Source organism: Pyrgilauda ruficollis, unplaced genomic scaffold (assembly GCF_017590135.1).
Source record: "Pyrgilauda ruficollis isolate IOZ18807 unplaced genomic scaffold, ASM1759013v1 scaffold12, whole genome shotgun sequence".
NCBI lineage: Eukaryota > Metazoa > Chordata > Aves > Passeriformes > Passeridae > Pyrgilauda > Pyrgilauda ruficollis.
Window position 1 is genome coordinate 2,180,149 of NW_024510321.1, and position 20,875 is coordinate 2,201,023.

At 40.6% G+C, this 20,875-nt stretch overlaps 1 protein-coding gene across 5 annotated transcripts in view; it reads left to right on the forward strand.

Annotated features, from left to right (window-relative positions):
- CTDSPL (CTD small phosphatase like) overlaps window positions 1-19,620 on the forward strand; it is an 80,853-nt gene extending 61,233 nt beyond the window's left edge. For 4 of the 5 annotated variants that reach the window (XM_041488134.1, XM_041488153.1, XM_041488161.1 and 1 more), the window contains 4 exons: window positions 3,218-3,274; window positions 10,953-11,045; window positions 12,672-12,857; window positions 15,133-19,620. In XM_041488134.1, coding sequence (XP_041344068.1) covers window positions 3,218-3,274; window positions 10,953-11,045; window positions 12,672-12,857; window positions 15,133-15,258 — 462 coding nt within the window. In that variant the 3' untranslated portion in view covers window positions 15,259-19,620. Of the gene's footprint in view, window positions 1-3,217; window positions 3,275-10,952; window positions 11,046-11,182; window positions 11,209-12,671; window positions 12,858-15,132 lie in introns of those variants that run through there. The other variant, XM_041488170.1, reaches the window with a different exon arrangement.
- Window positions 19,621-20,875: the final 1,255 nt, after the last annotated feature.

The following is a 20,875-nucleotide window of genomic DNA, read 5'->3' on the forward strand; positions in this document are numbered from 1 at the left end:
TGTTGGAGTTTCTGCAGAATTGGAATTTAAGGGTGACAGTGGTGTTATTTCAATATGAAACCCTGTGACTGGGGGTATGTAAGAGAAAACCAAGGACTGGAGGAAATTAATTTAGTTGTTCAGTGGCTGCCACTGTCCAGTGGTGCTGTCTGGGTTTTCTTTCATGAAGAGAAATTCTTCAGCTGAATTAAGACCATTAATTGTCATCAAAAATAGTGGTACATTCCAGCAGAGCAGGGGTTTGAACACCTGGGTGCACCCTGCTCTGCCTGGATAGTCAAGTTACTTTTCTAGCTTTTTATTTTGTAGGGGTTTGGGGTTATTTTGGGGGTTTTTCTTCCATTAAAACATGTCTGCTCTAACCAGGTAGGTCCCCACTTAAAAGCTAGAAAAGCATACATAAATTTGAGAGTTTTAGTACAAAAGGCTTTATTTAAAACACCTGATACTTTCGAATTTGTAATTCTGTTATGAAATAGGCTTCATATTTCAAATGCAGATTACATGTTTTTTTGACACAGCCAGAGAGGCAGAGTATTTAAAGTGCTCTTTATGAAAGCAGCAACATCTGAGGGAGGGTAATTCTCATCTTTTTATGCCCCTGCATATTTGTGAAGCTTTAAGGAGGTACTGGTCTTTCATGTTAGGTGCATATTAAAGGAATGAAGTTTAGGGTTCTTTGGCAAGAGTAAAAAAGGAACAGATAGACAGGGTAGTTATCATTCCCATCATAAAACAATAATAGAAGCAAAAAATAATAAATTATTAAATCAAGGAGATGTAAACACGGTTTTGTATAAAATGTATTAAACCACATGCAAGCCTGGAATGTAGTCCTATTCAAAACTGGCAGTGAAACACCTTTAGAACATTTAAAATGCTGAAAGTTTGGGGATTTTTTAATACAAAAGTTCTAACTGAGCTGAAGATTTTCAGTGGAAATGCATTGCCTTCCAGGCTCTGTCTCTGTGCTTCCCACTGGAGGCACGGACGTGCTTCATGTGCCCACAAACCTTTACCAGCAAATTGCTGCAGACTTTTCTCCTCTTTTCCCTCCCTGGGGAGCACAGAACTCCAGTCTGTGCTCCTTTCCTTATCACCAGTGCCAACAAGAAAGCAACATAACACCTGAAGTATAAGTGGGGGAAGCAAATTGGGAGTAGTTTGTGACAAAGTCTGAGGCTGAGTTTTATTTGTTAGAAAAAACCAAAGTTGCTCACACTGAATGGGTTTTTCTCTGGCATCTGGTTGATGTTGCTCCTGTTAGGATTAAATTCCATAAAAGCTGTAGTTTTTATCAGTGGATTTCAAAACCTCTGCAGCTTGCAGTGACCTATTCTTTTCCTGCTGCTGCTGCAGAGTGTTTCTCTTGCTGAAGGGAGTCATGCATATATAAATCCTTCAAGTGTGTGCAAGCCTTTTCAAAGTCTGCAGGGAGCTGGCACCCACTGGAAAACTGGTGGCTGGGGCTTCTTGACAATTCATTTGGGGTTTGTTTTTTTTTAAGGTGAAGCATCAGAACTTTTGTGTAGCTGTTCTGTGGCTGTTAGAGCTGCACTGTATCTTCTTTATCTGAGGGGCTTCATGCAGGGAGCAGGTGGGAGCCTCCCCTCTGTCTTTTCCCACAGCAGAAAGGGGAAATTGCTCAGTGTTAGATAAGAAAAATACAGATTGATCGGTGTGTATTTGAGGAATTATTCAGATCACATCAGCACAGGGGTCAGCAAGAGGTCTGTTGCCAATCCTGGCTGGTCAGGATGAGAGGATTCCATGTAGCCTCTCCTGTGCCCTCAGACCCAGCACTTGCAGGTGTCAGATCAAACCATCTTCTTTATTTCTTTTCTCCTGAGAAAGGGTGTTTCCCTCCACAGAAATTCTTGTGGTCATTTTGCTCTCCTGGCAGGGAGGTTGTCTGGCAGGGGAATTAGAATCTGGTTTACCCAGGGAGTGGGATCAAAGTGCTGCTGGCAGGTTCATACTGCAGGATCCTCTTTTCCCACCATTTTTTCACAGAGCACCTGTTTAGACTCCCCAGTTTGTGATCTGCTTCTTAAGTCACTTTACCTCAGCTGCTTCTCTGCTTTCTTGGCACACCTTTGCCCCCCTGAATGAGTTTAAAGTCTGTTTCCAGTCCCACAGATATTCCAGGGACATCTTCTTGGTGGTTCCTGAGATCAGCCTGCTGACTGATCCAGAAAAGCAGGTGGGACCATCTGTACAAATCTCACAGAGCTGAGTGAAGATGTTCTCCAGCCTTAGCTTGCTAATACCAGTTCCAGCCTGGGCAGTATCCATGAGAGATACTGGCTGTTAATCAGTCATGTTAAAACTGTCTTTGGCAGCTCTGTCTCAGCCATTTCCAGGCTGCAGGTGATGGAATGAGCCCCAGGCATATTTACATGACTTTTTTAGAATGGACACAGTGCATGAGCTGTACCTAAGTGTGGTGTCCACTTGAACCAGTAAACATTGGCAGCAGCCTGTTCCCAACTACCCCTGCTGTCTAGCCAAGATTAGATTATGAACTCCTGAACTGTCTACGAGGCCACTTTGCTGCTTTCCAAGGCAATTGTACTTGACCAGCAGTTTTTCACAGTAAGTCTGGAGAATTAAGTTGTGTTCGACAGGCTGGAAAAACAGATTCAAGGACTTGGGCAGAGTGTGCCTGCTCTTCCTTTTGGAATTAAAATGCAATTTTACATGATTAGGTTGATTGAATTGGCATATTTAGAATCCTTTAGCTATACAACTTAAGTCTTGCTTCAGCTGCTGATTCAAATATGACCATTAGGTATTACTTTTACCTCTGTCTTTATTTTTAATTTGGTCACCAGTTGCTACCCTCGAGTAGAATGTGTGCAATACGCAGTTGATTTTCTTGATGGTCATTTATACATAAAGACTGGATGGAAGAGTTTATCCAAAGAGATTGTTTTCCTGATCAGCACACTCAGTGGTAGTGGGGGTTATTCAAGCAGTGAAGCATGCTAGGTTTTATGAAGCTTAAAAATGGGAGAGAAAAGGGAAGTGCAGCATCTGAAATTACAACTGTGAGATTCTGACTCGTGTAAGAGCACACACAGAGTGGATATGTGTAGTCAGTAATGATTATTAACTTGTTCCTCAGAAGTTGGTACTCTTCCCTTTTATGCCCCTGAAATTTTCCCTCTAACCATTTTATTTTTAATGCTGATTATTTCCTTGTCATTCTTTCTAGCCAATTAGCAACGCTGATTTCATCGTTCCTGTTGAAATTGATGGAACCATACATCAGGTAAGGGCTGTTTTTTTCCTTCAGCATTGTGTCCTGAGTCCCAAAATGTTCTCTTCCTCCATTTGCTGCTTTATATCTAGTAATTTCTCTTGCAAAGCATGGAAGCTGTGTATTCTGGAATGCAGACAGGCATCCCTGTGTGCTCAGGTGGAGTCTCTCTCTCAGGACTTATACTTAGCTCTTTGTCAATTTTAAAACATTTTCAAACAGGAAATTATGTAAGGATGGGGTTTTAATCATTGCTGGGCCCACAAAAAGCTGCTTGAACACTGCATTTTTCATTCCCTCCAACACAAATAGGACATAGGTTGGCTTTAATATATGTTGGTAGCTCATATGCTAAAGGTCATTTGTATTTTATAAAAGTATAAAGGAAGAATAGACATTTATTCTGTTTTTGTGGCAATCTGTGTTCAATTTCTGCCCCCTTTTATTCCTGTAAGTAATTCAAGTTCCTCTGATAAGAGTTATTACATACTTCAGCATATTTGAAAGGTCTGGACAAAATCATGAGGAGACTGATTTCTGTGTCTTGTTCTTTAAGAACTTCACTTAAGGCTCTAAGAAATGGTTTTGAGTAAATGCAAAACGCCCATAATTTGAAAATCAGTCCCCTCCATGTATCTTGGATTGGTGTCTTTAATCAGTGATCATTTCTGAAGGGTTGAATAAAACAAATTACAGTGCTGTTACTTTCCCTCTTCAGGCAGACAGTGAAGTTCTTGCTGGAGATGAATTAAAGAGGTTAATGTGAAGCTGAGCCTTTCTGATACATGAACTCTGTAAATTGTTTGAAACATATTCTGTTGGGTGTTACAGTTAGCAAACCTTCCCTCCATCTGATTTAACAGAAATTTTAAGTACTTTAAATTCTGAAATGTTGTTTATATATTATCTTTATGGATTATTTCTACTTGGACAAAGAAGTTTGTATATTTTAAGAGGTTTTATATTTTACTTGTATATTATTTCTTGTACTAATTTGTGGGTCATAAAGATAGTTCATAATTTTGTCTGATTTCCTGTGATGGAAGCTCTCCATGTATTTGTCACTCTTAAAATGATTACTGAATATCAGTCAGTGGATTAAACGTGCTTTAAAGCAATAGTTGTTTTGACAGTTCTTACACTGTGCCTGTTTTATATAGAAAAAATCAATATCTGTGGTACTTCCACCTGTAATGTTCACCAGAGCTGGTGCTTACAACATTTAAGTGATGTTTTAGAGATTTGTGATTTTTAATCCTGATTTGATGTGGGCTTTAGCTGTGTTTGGTGCTGTGGAACAGACAAATTCTCTCTCCTCAAACTTTACAGAATGCTTTTGGAAAGTGAATTTTTGAGTGGCTTAGAGTTGTGATCACTTAGCTTGTCAGGCTGACATATTTACATTTGGAAACAAATCCCAATAAAAGGCTTGGGCTTTATAGTCAAACATTTCAAAAGCCTGTTGCTTTTCCATTCCCTGCTGCAAACTCTGAGATTCTTCACCAAAAATGATGCAGTTTGGCACTTGGAGATGACTCCATGTGGAGAAAAGAGAAAATAGCAACAAAAAAAACCCTGAAAACAAACAAAAACCCCACAGCTGGGTCCAAAGGGAGTGGATTTGTGCATCTCTTTCTCCCCTGACAGAGGTGGTCAGGTGAAATTGGTCCCTGTGCTTTGCTGGAAAAGTCCCTGCATGATTTTCAAGGAAATTGCTTCACTCTTTGAATTTCAAGTTCTTAACCTCTAAAATAAGTAAATACCTCAAGCATATTTGGATGGTAAAAATGAAGGTAATAGTAAGGAATTTGTGATTCTTGAAATAAAGGTCATTTGTGTGGCACAGGATAGGCAAAGCCTGTGTGTGTAATACCTCTTGTGATATTGCTGACCTTCAGGAATCTTTCTTTTTTGTTTTGCACTGTGATAAAGGGCAAAAAATGGGTATTCTGGCTGAGTGTGATGTGCATTAACACAGCCTGTAGAGCTCTGACAACCTGTTCCCCCTTCAAACCTGTAATTCTGTAGTCACTTAAAGCATAAATGAACTGATCTGAGCAATTTCTGTCATTTAGCAGGATTTGTCATCTGTGTAATGCGTGTCCATTTTCTTAAGCAGTTTATAAACTCCAACATTAATCACTGACATTGAGAAGTATTTCCACCTGTGCAAAATATCCCAGGAGATGGGAAATATTGTGGAACCACACTGTCCATAGTGCATATCCCTGTTTTACCAGTGAGCCTGGTACCTTATCAGGCAGGAGGTTGACAGATTTTTATTGTCCTTGACCTCTGCCTTAGGCAGAACCCCCGTGGAAAGGAAGTTTCCTTGCTGAGAAACACCATTTCAGAGGTGCCCATTTGTACAGAAACTTGGAATTGTAGGAGATTGTTCAGATCTCCTATATCAAAAAATACAAGTTGTGGCAAATGGAATTGCTGTACTCCTCAAAGAGTTTTGAGATTGACTTATCTACCAAGTTTTTTCATTGTAAATGCTGGTTGGATTGTTTTGGGTTTTTTTTTTTTTTTTTTTAGCTCAGCAGAGGTCTTAAAATCATGTCTTTAGTTTAGGGAATTTGCTTTCCCTTATATAATTTATAATCCAAAGGTCAGAAATACTCTTGGTTTTTTTTTTTTTTTATAGGGAGGACAATTCATCATCTTAAAGAGTTCTTGGGTAAACTAGCTTCCCTAGATTAAAAACCAGCTTTTCTTAACGTCCCTTCTCCCTTACCCATCTTTCTTTCTCCAGCCTAAATTACCTCATCTTTTGAAAGAATTTGTCATTTTATTTTAAGAAAGAAGTAAATCAAGTGTGAAGGAACCTCATTTCTTTCTGCTGTGGGTCTCTGGGTGCCTGCAGAGCTGCCCATCCTGAGGCAGCTGAAGTTCCAGGGGAGAATCCCACATTTTCACAGAATGACCAGGTTGGAAAAGACCTTCAAGATCATGGAGTCCAACCCAGCCCCAACAGCTCAACTGAACCCTGGCCCCCAGTGCCACATCCAGGCTTTGTTAAACACACCCAGGGATGGTGACTGCACCACCTCCCCAGGCAGCCATTCCACAACTTTATCACCCTTTCTGTAAAAAACTTTTTCCTGCTATCCAGCCTGTATTCCCTTGGTGCAGCTGGAGGCTGTGTGCTCTGGTTGTGTCAGTGCTGCTGGAGAAAGAGCCCAGCCCCAGCTGAGCACAGGCCCCTTTCAGGAGCTGTGCAGAGTGAGGAGGGCACCCCTGAGTCTCCTTTTCTCCAGGGGAGCACCCCCAGCTCCCTCAGGGGTTCCTCTCAGGGTTTGTGTTCCAGCCCCTCTCCAGCCTCGCTGTCCCCTCTGGCCGTGCTCAGTGTCCCAAGGTCCTTCCCAAACTGAGGGGCCAGAGCTGGGCACAGCACTCCAGGTGTGACCCCAGCAGAGCAGGGACAGGGGCAGAGTGACCTCCCTGCTCCTGCTGCCACCCCATTCCTGACCCAGGCCCGGAGCCATTGGCCTCCTTGGCCACCAGGGCACTCTGCTCTGTGCTGGGAGTGATGGCCCAGCTACAGAAGGGGTTCTGGTACAAACTGACCCTTCTGGCCACTCCTCTCATTCCACTCTGGTTCTCTGGGTGAAAGGAGATCAGAGCTGGTCCTGCTCTCCCAAATGACAAGTGGGAAATCCAGTGGAATGTGTTGGAGCTGCGAGGAGGCTCGTTGGGGGTGGAGGTGGTGGCTGGAGGAAGATGTTCCACCTGTTGGGTACCTTGATTTAACTCTGCAGGAACACATCCTCTCCTTTGGAGCCACTGACCAAGAGCAGTGTGACCACAGTGCCCAGTCCAGAAATACAGCTTTAATCCCCAAAGGGTGAAGGTTTTTAGGGAATGCTTGTCCTTCATCTTTCATCCAAATTGAATTCCAGTGGCTTTGTGCCTTGCTTTTGGTGTTCAAGAGTAAAGAGTTTGATTTGGTGTTACTTTGAATTTTATTTTTAAATAAAATTTGTTTATTGAGTAAAGCTAATTTTTAAGTGTTTGTTTGGGGTGAGGGAAGTTAATTCAATTAATTGCTTATTTTTAATTGTTGAAAGCTGAATGAACATTTGCCATATATACTTTGAATATAAGAAGCTAATTTTTTTCTTTCTATGATGATGGGGGGAAAGGCTGTTTGAATAATAAATTTCCTTCCTGTAAAGCACAGAATTCATGGATTTTCTTGCAGAAGGCTGTGGCCTGGTTCAAGTAATCCAGGATAGGCTGTATCCATTCTAACTGGCCTATTCTTGGTTACTTGCACTGGGACACAGCCACAGCTGTGTGACCCAGGACCACGAGGGACACATGGGATTTTCTGCTCACTGCTCAGAAGAGACATGAAACAGGAGATTACAGGAGTTGGAGTTGTCATGGGCAGATTTTTTGGCCATTACTTGCAGATTTCCTCATTGTAAAGCTGGTTTTGAAAGGCAATTCTGTGTGTCCTGTTAAATTGGTTGAAAATGAGCTGGGTTTGTCTTTGGGTTTCACAAATACTGAGTCTCAGTAGGCTGAAGCTGCTTTGAGGTATAGAAAATTCATGTGGAAGTATGAAATGCTTGAAAACAATTAAAGATAATTGCTTGATAATTGCCATTAGCAGCTGTAAGAATCCTGTGGAAACATGCCTAGTGCTTGATTTGTACTTAAAATGTTGAGTAGGGTTCATTTTAAATAATTTAAAAAATACTATATTCTTCTAAATTCTTGCTGTGATAAGGAAAAAAATTAGTGAACGTACAAAAAAAAAAAAAAAAAAGGGATTTTTTTTTTTTTTTTTAATGCCCTGAAGACAGTATATAAATCTCAGAAAAATGCCAGGAGCCAGTTAGTCTAGAGATTTCAACTGAAGACATCAGGCAGTGGAGGAAAAAGCCAAGCCACAAATAACCATGCAGCATTGAGATTCAAGTCCAGCCACTAACAAAGTAAAGAGGGAAGAAATTCCAAATGAGAAGGAAGAGGAGAAAAGAGCTGCACTGTCAGCTGAAGAAAGCTTTCTATGTGGAGTAAACCAAAGAGATTTTGTAGCCCAGGATACCAGTACATTTTGGAGTTGTTTCCAGGCTCTAAGTAGGACTTCTCAAAGAAATCAACTCTGGAGAATAACTATCCAGAGTATTAAGATAACGTTCTGCCAAAAAAAAAAAAAAAAAAGGGTGAAGGAATTGGGGCTTTTTACAGAGGGAAATAATTAAGGGAAAAATTTGGTGAGACTTTATCTTAAGAGATGACATTTATTATTAATTAGCCATTTAACATGAGAAGCAAATCTGTTGGCCAGATCCCAGTAGAGAAAGATTTAAGGCAAAGCAGCAGGAGAAACTCAAGTAGAGAAGGCTGTGAGTGCTCTGTGGTGGATCAGGAGCCCTGAACTGCAGAAGGGAGACCATCCAGCTAAAATTGCTGTGTATTCACAGCTAATCCTGAATTAGGGGCAGAATTAGGAGCTCTAAAAACAGCCAGAGGAGTGTTTATTGCCAAGGCTAGCCAGTGCAGCCCAGGCTGTGGCTCTGGGGCTGCAGCTCTGGGGTTGATTTACTGAGTGCTCCTGATGGAGGAGGTGGCTTGTGTTGCAAGCAGCAAAGTTCAGATCCTTGGCAGGGAGTTTGTAATTACATTCCAAGTGGAAATACTTCACTGACAGGGGTAGAGATAGGGATGGAGAGCAAAGAGGAGACTTCTTCTGCTGAGGCTGGAAGCACTGGGCTTTAAAAGGGAAATTAATATTAAATTCCAGCACTAACTCTCCAAGAATGATGTTAAGACTCTGGGGTGCCCCTTTTGTGCTCTCAAAAATAAGTGTAGGAATAAAATTAAGGCTAAAGAATCAAGAACTGAGTAATTAACTTGGATATTGATGTCTTTCCTCTCACATCTGGGAAGTTGGAAACTCTCAGGAAACTCTCAGAGGGACTGCAGCTGTCTTTCTGTCTTTTAAAAAAATTAAAAGGTGGAATCTGGAGAGGAAATACTACAGCACTACTTTGTGTAGAAAGAATTAAATGAAAAATTAATTGTGTTGTTATAGGAGAGGAAATTACTTGGTTTATGCCTGGTGAAATACAGGAAACGTTGTAATTATCTGGGAAGAGAGTGGTGGTGAAGTACTTCTGTTAACTGTCTTTAATCCATAAAATGTCACCATTATTTGATGTGTTAGGTGCTGCTGTGGTTGTTAAAAAAAATCTGGGTTATAAATTGTTATCTGTATCAAAGTTTGAATGTAATGTTTATGGGGTCAGAAATAGTTTAGATAAATTTCATAGAAATAACTTAAAAGAGATAAAGACTTCATGGTATGATCTGTATGCTGCATAAAGGGGAAAATTAACATTTCTGCTTTAGTCATTAAGGTACAACTCCATCATATGTGTTTTTAAAAAAGCTTTACTTTCAAATTTAGGTCTTCAATTTCAATTACACAGTTTCTTTTTTCTTCTTTTGCTGAAGGCTTTAATTGTTACACTTGAGTTCAAGCTGCTGTTTCCATATTTTTCTCCTTCAGGCTTTTTCTCTGAGTACCTTGATTTTTTTTTTTTTTACCTCTTATTAATAGGAATCTAGTAAAATACATTCAATTAATCTAGTTTTACATATCAAAGAATTACATTCCTGAAATAGCATCAGTCTTGCAATTCTTCCTGAACTCAGCTCTATGCCAGACTTCTCCACTTGAAATTTCCATTATTAGGGATTATTTGCCAAACAAAAGAAGATAAAATGCTGCCAATATTTTCTCTCAAACTTTTAATCTAACTGCAAACAAGACAGATAAATATTTTTCAAGCAGACTCCCCTCTTCAGCTTCCTAGTATATTGTGAGCTGTTTCCAAGCTTTCTGAGCAGCACTTCCCTTGTTTTGGTATTTTCTGTGAGCACAAAATCATCTTGTGTGCTCTGCAAGGAGAAGCAGGGAGGTTTTAATAATCTGCTAATCAGGTTGTTGACAGCAGGCAGCCAAGGCAGTGCTAAAGGCAGCAGAGCACTGCTGAAGGCAGGATGCTGAAGAGGAGAGAAATCCTGGGAATTTGCCATCTTTTGGCAAAGTCCTCTTTAGAAGATGCTGTAGATTCTGTCACATTTCAAACCCAGCATTTTTAGATGTTCTGCGTGGTGCTGGGAAGATTTTTGGTGAAAAAAGTTCCCTGTAGAGCTGGAGGGCTTGGTCACTCTCCATAGTGAGCTATGGTACTTAGCACCTGGAATTTCAGAAATGAGACAGCCACAGAAGGAAAACAGGTCCCTATTGAGCAATTCCTGCTGTCAGAGAGGCTTCATCAGATTTATTCCTTCTGTGACGCTCCTCAGCTTCCCAGCACCAGAATGGGTTTGGTGGAGAGATCTGAATCCTCACTTCCTGAGAAGCCCTCCTGTCTCCCTTTGCCTTTAATGAGATTTTTTGAGGAGCACACTCCTGATGATGCTCAGTGTTTGCAGTTCCATAACCAGCAGGGGCTTGGCAGCCCGTGTGTGCCAATCTCTCATTATTGGATCTCTACTTTTATCTTGCATACTTTCCTTTTTCCCCAGCATTTCATTTGAACTGCTTCCCTGTTAACTTTTGTTTCAAGTGCTGGCATTGCAGGAGTGGTTTGTTTTTTTGGTTTTTTTTTTTTTTTTTCCTTTCCTTGAGCACCATCTGACCTAAATGCTGTTATCATTCCAGGTTTATGTATTGAAACGACCACATGTGGACGAGTTTCTTCAGAGGATGGGAGAGCTCTTTGAATGTGTACTCTTCACAGCCAGTCTAGCCAAGGTTTGTTCCTCCTTTCATCTCTTTAACCCTTATGGTGCTGGTCAGTGGACTTTTGGTTGGGTTTTCTATGGATAATTATTTCCACAGTTGGTACTATCTTAATTTTTCCCCTTCTTTTCTGCTTCTTTGTCTGACAGTGTGTACTTTGTCTGCTAGTGTGTGGGTAAGTGTTTCCATGGTAACACCATCACATATGGGCTTGTCTCATAATGTAGCCTCCATGCATTGCTCATGATGCCAATATGAAAGGCTCACAAGTTACCATGGTTATAGTGAGAAATTAGAACAAATAGCGTGCCAGTGAAGCAGCACATGAAAGCTGGGCATGAAATAAAACACCGAATTAAACCCTGTCTGCACCATCAACCAGTGACTCAGAAACTCACTGGAAATTGGGAGCAAGAAGCTTCTTGCTCTCTTGAGGTGCAATTTCAACCTGGAGTTAGAAAATGAGGCCTTTTTGCAAAGCTTGAAACGTCCCCAGGAATATTTTGTGCCCTCTGGTCCTGCAGTAGCAGTAGTGGCTCGTAGGTAGTTTTTGTGGTAGATGTTACAGTAGTAGAGTGATCTGGAATTTTTCACTTCCTTCAGTGTATTGTATTTGTGGTGTCTTGTTTGTAAAATGATACTGGTTATTTCTAAATAGTGCTCTAGCATGGCAAGCTTTTGCTCCAGCCTGGTGTAGAGATGGTGGCAGGGGACAGGACCCTGGTCTTCTATAAAGCCTTTTTCCCTGCATTCTCTTTACCACATACTGTTCAGTCATGTTGAAAAAATCCTAAATACTGCCCCAATTTCATACTGAAATTATGTGCCTTATTTCATAATCAAAAGGTGATTGATTTCAACATCAGGATTTTTTCTTGGTTTAAAATATAGGAAAATGGTAACTCCTGTTGTGCAATAATAAGATGTAACTATCATTTTCAACTATGTGGTTATTCATGTTCAAGTTTATTTGGCTACTTCTTCTTGGTCAGTTTATATAAATGGTTGGATTCTAAGCTGTGCCTCACTTAAAATATCATCTTATGTATAAAATGAGAATTTCCCTGGTATTGTACATGAGTATTTTTATTAATAACATCTTTGGATGATCTTTTTTGGCCCAATTATGCAATTTGATAATCTTAAGAGTCTTGCTGACCCATTTGCTCCAAGGGCATCATTTGGCAGAGCCACATCAGGCTCAGATTTGTTCCCTGCAGTTTATCTTCAGAGGCACATGGAAACAAATCAGCTGGGGAAAAGTTTCATATTGATTTTCTAGTAGCATTGGCTGGTTTTATGGTAATGGTAGGTGAGATCTCTGGATCCATCAACCTCTAGAAAACTCTCAGGTTAACTCTAAGTTGGCCCTGAGAATAAAATAATTAATAAATCACAGAAAACATTTAGAGTGCAAGTTAGCCTTCTCTAGAAAGATAATTGTCCTACTTTTGCTTTATCTCTTTATTAATCACTTCAGGTTTGCAGGCAGTTGAGTTAATTAACAAGGAGCGGGGAAGAAAATGGAGAAAAAGGGCATTTTATCTGAAATTATTTCTTGTCCCTTCTTTGTCTGGCTTTGTGAATCAGCCTTATGTGCTTGTGGCTAACTTGATGTTTCTGACTTGTATTTTTAAGTATGCAGACCCAGTAGCTGACTTACTGGATCGCTGGGGTGTGTTCAGGGCAAGGCTCTTTAGAGAATCCTGTGTTTTCCACCGAGGGAATTATGTGAAGGACCTGAGTCGACTGGGCCGTGAGCTGAGTAAAGTTATTATAGTAGATAATTCTCCTGCATCTTACATCTTCCATCCTGAAAATGCAGTAAGTATTCAGAATACTCCAGCCTAACTTCATCTCTCTGGCCCTTGCCCATGTTTTGTGATTCAGAAAATAGACTTTTTAGAGCACTGGCTTGTGTCAGGTTCTGTGTTTTCTTAGGCTGCAGCGGGTTCTGGGGTTCACTGCCAAGTGGTGAAGGACATGGGCAAAGTGATCTTGACAGAGTGTCACAACCATGACTGCTCGTGTGCACTGAGCTTTGGCTGCTGGCTTGAGGTCCAGCAGTTCTCAGAAATACCAAGTGGTGTGGAACCTGAAAAACCAACCTAGCTCTAAGAAACAAAGCTGCCCTGCAGCACAGATTTTGTTCTTTGGAGTAGTGACTGCAGAAAGAATGTTTTGCTTGTATTGTATTTTCAGGCACCCCTGACGAAGGCAGGAATGATGAATCTGACTCCATGTTCTCAGAAGGCTAATTTATTACTTTATAATACTATATCATATTAAAGAATACTATACTATACTAAAGAATACAGAAAGGACACTTACTGAATGCTAAAAAGATAATAATGAAAACTTGTGACTCTCTCCAGAGTCCCAACACAGCTTGGCACTGATTGGCCAAAGAGTGAAAACAACTCACACCAGAATCCAGTGAAACAATCACCTGTGGGTAAACAATCTCCAAACACATTCCAGACGAGCAAAACACAGGAGAAGCAAATAAGAATTTCCTTTTCTCTGAGGCATCTCAGCTTCCCAGGAGAAAAATCCTGGGCAAAGGGTTTTTTTCAGAGAATGTGAATGCCACATGCTTGAACTTCTTTTTAGGTACTCCCATCTTTTTTCGTTGTGTGAATAATATTTTATTAGGCAAGATAATTAATGATTTACTGGTTGCTACTGAGATCTGCATTTGTGGGTAAGGGAAACAAAAGAAAAAACCAAGATCCTGTTGTGCTGTTATGTTCCTCTCTCAATTATTTTTGTCATACCTCCATAATTTAGAACTGTTAGTCAACAAGTTAATCAAGGTTGAGAAATAAGGATGAAGGGCAGGCAGCAGTTCTGTAGGGGAGAACAATGAGGAGCAGTGTGCATTTTCACTGTGTGTTTGTACTGGCTCCAGGAGCTCTGATGGAGAGGTCTGGGGTGCTCCATCCATGGCTGCAGCCAGCACAGCTGCTCACATCTGCTTTAGCTGACAGGGGAGAAGCTGGAACTCTTAGATCTGCTGACTTTTAGACAACCAGGCTGTGCACTGTTTGCTTTGATGTTTTTAGGCTGCCTTCTTTGTGAACTGTTCAAAATCAGTGTAGGAAATCTTGTATTAAGAGCACTGCTTTGCACAGTCCTGCTTCTCCAGAATAGCTCTTTTTCTTTCTTTCTTTTAGTAACATGAGCTATTTATCTTCCAGCAGTCAGCTTTCAAGTTCAGATCCTAATATTGTGATGCCCTAAGTGATGGGGTGAAAACATTTTCCTGGTTGGTGCCACACATGGTTTAAAGCTGCCATTTATAATAACCAGGACCTGTAGCTCTAATTTATGTTCATGGTTAAAATTAAAAACCTGATCCAAGATAATAATTTGGTATCTCAGAAATCAGTGCCAAGGAAATAATGAGCTGTAGAAATTTGGGAGATGAAATTGAGGGCCTTGTCAGAGTGGTTTAATCATGGATAGAAAAGTGCTGCTGGCTGACTGATACTGGAGTCTCTGCAGAAACCAGAGCTTGTAATAAGATCCAAGATAGTCTTGGAAAGACCTCAGTGTGCTGAAGATACACAGAACACCTTCCCCAAATCCAGCCTGCATATTTAAGAAGGGTTATTATCCGTGTTGTTTTCTGAACCCACTCACTAGATCTAACATTTTTACTGAACAATGTTCTGCCCTTGCAGTTAAACATTTCCTCCAAACCCCATGCTGGAAGGGGATGTTGCTGCCTGCCTGTGCCTGGTGACTCACTCTGATCATTCTTAGAGGGGAAAAAAAATAATTCCTGTAAATAAAGTGTCATTGCAGCTTCATAACCTGTGTGTGCCTTCCAGTCTGTTCTGGATACCAAGGAGGCAGAGCAAGGAGAGCTGCCCAGGGTGGGGTCATGTGGGTCACCTGGACATGCAGGTGAAGCTCAGCTGTCCTGGTTGGGCTTGGGGTTGACCCTGCTGCTCCACCTGAATGCTAATGAGTAGCTAATTGCCATGATTATTCTAGCATGATGATGATGGTTACAGAACACCTACACAGACAAAACTCACGTGTCTTTCACATCATGAAACCCTCTCAGTGTTTATTGGTTGCTTTGTTTCAGGTGCCTGTGCAGTCCTGGTTTGATGACATGACAGACACAGAGCTGCTAGATCTTATTCCTTTCTTTGAAGGACTAAGCAAAGAGGAAGAAGTTTACAGTATGCTTCATAAACTCTGCAACAGGTAGCCCTTAACTCTGACTGAGTCCTGCTCCTAGATTGCAGTTGCTAGAGGCTGTCTCCATCTCTTTCAGCTCTTTCAAATGTAAGCTTGGGGAGGTCACCCCAGTCAGAAGTGCTACTCTTGATCTTCCTGTTACATTGGACACGAAGGACAATCATGAGTGATGCTATTAAGCCTTCAGAAGCCTGACTCCTAAGGTCATGTGTTCAGACTACTTTTTTAAAGGAAAAAAAAAAAAAGCTATTTTGAATGGGACTCTTTTAATTAATTTCATAAATGGACATCTTTTACTGGATCAGCTTTTCTTAAAACATGCCAAAAAAAAAAAAGAAGCTTGTATTTCAGCAGTTGAATTTCTCTCCCTTTCTTCCCCTCCCACTATGCAGACAATTTTACCCCCCTGCTTAGAGCAGTTGACCTGACTCTGAATTTTTTCTTACAGAATGAAGTGCCTTTTTGAATGTTATTTTAAGATAAAAATTCATTTTTGTATAAGACGTATTTCCAGACATCTTTTAGTCTTGTATTGTCTAAATGCTTTAAAAGGAAAAAGGAAAAAAAAAATTTATAGAGCACTGTAATATATAACAAAGGAAAAAGTTGAAACCAAGATGCTGGGTTCCTGTCTCCACGATGACAATGAGTTGTGTTACACTTTGTCATGCTCAGAAGGTTCAGGCGGTCGTGGGAGGGGTGAACTGGGGTCATTAACACGGTTGTTTCACTGATGAGGATTTTGGGCACAGTTTTAAAACATATCTGCAGTTGTTTGAGTATTTAGGGAGTGATGGAGTTGAGGAAACGAGGTGGCTGATAGACCTAAAGCACCTTTAATTCCAGACAGATGAAGTTCTGCTGTCTCTGCTTACGCACAACTGCCATGCCTCTTCTTTTTTGGAAAACCATTATCTTGGAGAACAGCAAGGAGATCTATTTATTAGCTTAAGATTCTTTTCTCAAAACAACCCATCTGGGGAAGCTGGATCTACATTGAGCTGTTTGGAGTACTTTTTTCTTTTCATTGCTGCTACTGTATACTCACCAAATGGAGTTGACCATCGGCTGTTATACTGTTTTTGCCACTGTGCCTGTGCTATGAGACATTTTCTGTAAGCTGCAAACTTGGGCAATAAATAAAATGCAGGCTTCATAACCCACCCCCATGGATTAATCCATTGGTATCTCATATACCAGTTAAAGGTGACCTGTAAAGGATTTTTTTTTTCAATTTTTTCAATTAAGATGAAGCCCTCTCCTTTCTTTGATACATGAAATTGCAGGAAGTTTGCTGCCCACAACTTTGATTTGTATCCCTTTTTCCCCAAGGTGTAATGTGCAGATTATGAGCTGTATCAAGTCTTGCTGGAAGGGCAGAAGTTACTAGCCTAGACTAAAATTGGTCCTCTGGCTTTGGAGTTGAGTTACACTCATCTCTGAATCTGAGAGCCTGCTTAACATCTTCTGCAGTGCCATAGGTATTTCAGATGAATGATTTTTAAATATTTTATGCCTTTGAAGAACAAGGCACACCTTTTTTTCCCTCCCCCTTTCCAGTGTCACCTTTCAGTTATGGTCCACAGCAGAAATCTGCAAACATAAAAAGTGCAGCTGCCTTTGGCTGTCATCAGAGAAGACTAAATGGATTATTTGGTGCTTCTAATTAGCCTCGTGCTAAATTCTGAATTGTAGACCCCCTTTGCCTTTTCTCTTTTCCTCGAAAAGTCCCGGTGACTTGGGAAAAAAACAAATTCCTTTGCGATGGACCTGGGGCTTGTGATCCTTGTCTCAAAAACGTTGGTGAAGCAGCTTAACAAATCCACCTGAGAGGGGCAGGCCAGTCTGCACAGGCAGCGAGGGGGTGGTGGTGGGTGCAGCACCAAACTGAGCCCCCCTTGCAGTGCAGCTGTGCTCCAGCTGTGGCTGGGCCCAGGGGTGCTGGAGGCAGTCCCATCACACCTATGAGTCTGTAAGGCATCACACTTTTGTTTCTTTACCAGCTGGCATCACTTTAGTACTGTATAAATCTGTGCCACAACAAAAAGACAAAGTGTCGAGCTTAAAAATGAAAAAGCTAAAAAAAAAAAAAAAAAGCCTACTTTGTTTAAAATATAACAAAAAATTTCAACAAGGAGAAGGACGTATGGATTCTGGTTAGTCCATTAACGTTTACTTTCAGTTTAAGATGGTTTAATTTTGTATTTTACTCCAGAGTAATGAAACTGTAAGCTGCCAAAAAAAAAAAAAAGTTGTTCTCTGAGCAGTATTTTCAACTGTGCCTGTGGCTCCTGGGCCCCAGTGCAGTTTGCAGGGAAGTATTCAGGTTGTAGTTAGTTGTGCAGGTATGAGAGGAATGGCTGAAGAAATGCAAAGACTTTTTCTCGTTAGCATTAGACCAAACAATCAGACAATGAGTAAATAACCCACGAGACAGGCCCGTGTGACAGTTGTGACCTGTTGGACGTGAGACAAACCGTGTCACCCGTTTGCATCTCTGGAAACAGTGATTTCATGAACCAGTTGCCTTAAGTCTGTGAATGAATGTTGATTATATTATTAAAGTGTCTTGTATTGTTTTCAAATCCACATAGAATGGGCAACTGAACTTCTGCACCAGCCTCTGGAGGAACAGTTCTGATGATGTTCTGTACAACCATACTTGTGCTGTAGAATTTTGGCTCTTAAAACCCCCCAAATTTTGAAAAACCCAACTTACTGTAACTTAGTACAGCATTAAAATGACACTTGGTGACAATACAAAGACAAAAAACGTAGCACAGCTTTGATCTCTGTTAGTATTAAGAGTATTTTGTATAAGTTCTGATCAGTTCTATTTTTTTTAACCCACCCAACTCATATGGGAATAAAACTCAGAGTGCTCTGCAATCAGGTTTGGACTCCCCTGAGTATTCAGATTTGGCCAACAACTGTCACAGTTGTTTATTTTGACACTATCATCATACTTGAAATTTCAAGTGTTGAGTTTGCGTGGATATACATACGCTATATACTTAGAGTTTCTAGATTCTAAAAAAGCAATAGAGTTCTGTCCATAAAGTCAGAGAACGAGTGGAATGTTTGTAAAATTTGCAATACGGGTATTTGATTGTATTTTCAATATAAGATTTTAAAAAAAAAATTCAAATAGGAAAAAAAAACAAAACAAACCTTGTTTCCTAAATCTCTTGCATATTTTGAAGTTCAGTTACTGCATGCAGGTTACCAGGGCTGTTCTAAACCCTGGGTTTCAGTTCTATTTCTGGATATTATAGAAATATTAAAAAGTCTTTCCCAGTTGATCATTCTAAAGACATGCTGCCTGGCCTGAAGTTCTGTTGTCCTTTTTATGTTGGGTTAAAAAAACGGTTTTTTGCCTGTATGGGTATTTTTAAATTAAGCTGTAAGGCAGAATGCCTTAGACCCTTGAAACCCAATGGAAGTATTAACAAAGAAATTGCCATTTGTAACCTTAGGGCTGTGCGCAGAATCCTTGTTCACACCACGAGGCGTGGCAGGCTGGGCATGGGGAGATGGTGGCAAATGTACAATATTGCTCTGTTCATTTAGGTAGCTTTGGAAGAATAATTTGTCTCTTTGTTTCGCCCTTTTGATCTTTATTAAAACAGCAAAAGTTATACGTGGAAGAAACTCAACACCTGGAGGCGTTTTTGGTTGTCGGTGTACGCAATCACTTTTCTTACAGCATGATTTTGATTAGACTGGTTGGGGACAATAAAGTATCTAAATGACACTGGTGTGTGCTGATGTTGCAGCTTTTGAAATTTCAATGTTAAAAAAAAAAAAAAAAGAAAAAAAAAAACCAAGAAAAAGAATCTGTAGCTGTGTGACTTCCGAAGGCGTAACCCTCTGTTGGACAGATTGTTTTTAACCTAATAAACCAGAGTTCCGCACAGCCCTATTTGTAAAACAAAAACAAGTTTGTGCCTCTGATTCCAAGGTGCTGTGATGTTTTTTGCCTTTGTGGGGCAAGGAGGGGCAGGTGAGACCGGCGTGGGGCAATTGCTTCAAAATCTCTGGGCTAACTATGCAAAACCAGCTGTCAGTTTTCTGTTTCACATGATGTTGTAAAATCCCAGCTGACTCTCTCTTATTTCTTGTTAAAGATCTATTGGGAGCTCCTCAACAGAGGAGTAAGCAATGGAAAAGTTTCTTTCTTTCTTTCTTTCTTTTTTTCCTTTTTTTTTTTTTTTCCTTATGATGGAGCTGTTTACACTTTGTTGCAATGAACAATCCAGCAATACTTGAGAAACACTACAGATACCATATGAGTGTTTGCAGGAGAGAGAAGTATTGTCAATCAGGTATTGAATGGTTTCTTTACTGTCACAAATAAAAAATTTTAACAATATAGTTACTTGTGCATGTAATACTTCTCTGGGAAAAAAAAAAAAAAAAAGCATTTCTGCACTTCTCTTTCAGTAACAGGCACTGATTCAGCAGGGACTTCACTGCTGCTAATGCACATCCGTGTTAGAGGGTAAAATCACCCATCCCTGTCCCACCCTCCTCCCTCTCTCCTCTCAGTCACGTGCAGGACTCCTCAGTGGCTGCCCTGGCACCTGCTTGTGCAAACAGAGCTGATGAACTACTGATGAACTCTGCTAAATAAATTGGTGGCGACTCTTGCAGATGTTCCAGCTATTTAGATCTCTTGGATGAGATCATACAATAATTTGTTCAAGTCTCAAAGCTGTGTGACTTCTTTTGAAGGGCTTACTTCAGCTACTTGAATAGCTGTTCTTAACATCACTGCCATATCCACATGAATATCTGAATAAAACACTTTATTTTGTTGGAAAAATCTATTTTGGGGCTTTTTATCTGACACAGTAAGACTTAGGCAGAGCCTTCCTTTCTAGGAAAAGGCACATATTATTGATGCTTTATGAGCAGAAAACCTCAGGCCTGTTGGAATTAGCAGCTGGCTCAAGATAGCACATTAGTTGCAATTAAAAATATTTTTAGTTAGTCCTGTAATTGGTTGGAATGACCTGGCCTGCCTTTACTTGGTACTGGTTGGTCAGGTTTTTGATTTTTTAGGTTTGGTTTGGTTTGGTTTTTGATTTTACCAATCTCCTTAGCTGCTACTTAGGATAAAGATGCCTTTCTCTCTTTTTTTTTTTTTTCTTCTTTTTTTTCACTTGGTAAAACAAGTGTTTCAAAATTCATAAAACAGCTCATTTATAGTGGTGAGAAAGATCCTGTTGTTCTGTGCTGACAGAAACCAAGTGTCTGCAGAACTGAATACACAATAGTCTATACACCTATAGGCTTTCCAATGGGTTTTTCCCCCTTTTTTGTTCTCTTTTGACTCAGAAGGAAAGCCAACTGCTCTGCAGTTCCCTGCAGGATGGGGTAGGGCTGCTCCAGGTGGGATGCAGCCTCCAGCAGTTTTCCTGGCAAGCAACATTTGCCATCCAGACTTCCCACCAGCCCAGCCACGCTGGCAGGAGCCCAGGAACGTTCTGGATTCCTCTGGTTCTGCTGGAGCTGCTGGAGAAGGAGTGATCAGTGGGTAACCCGCTGGTTTGGACAGGCTGGAAAGCTGCAGTTGTGTTGGGAAGGAGCCGTGCTGGCAGCCTTGGGAAGCTGCAGGAGTTGTG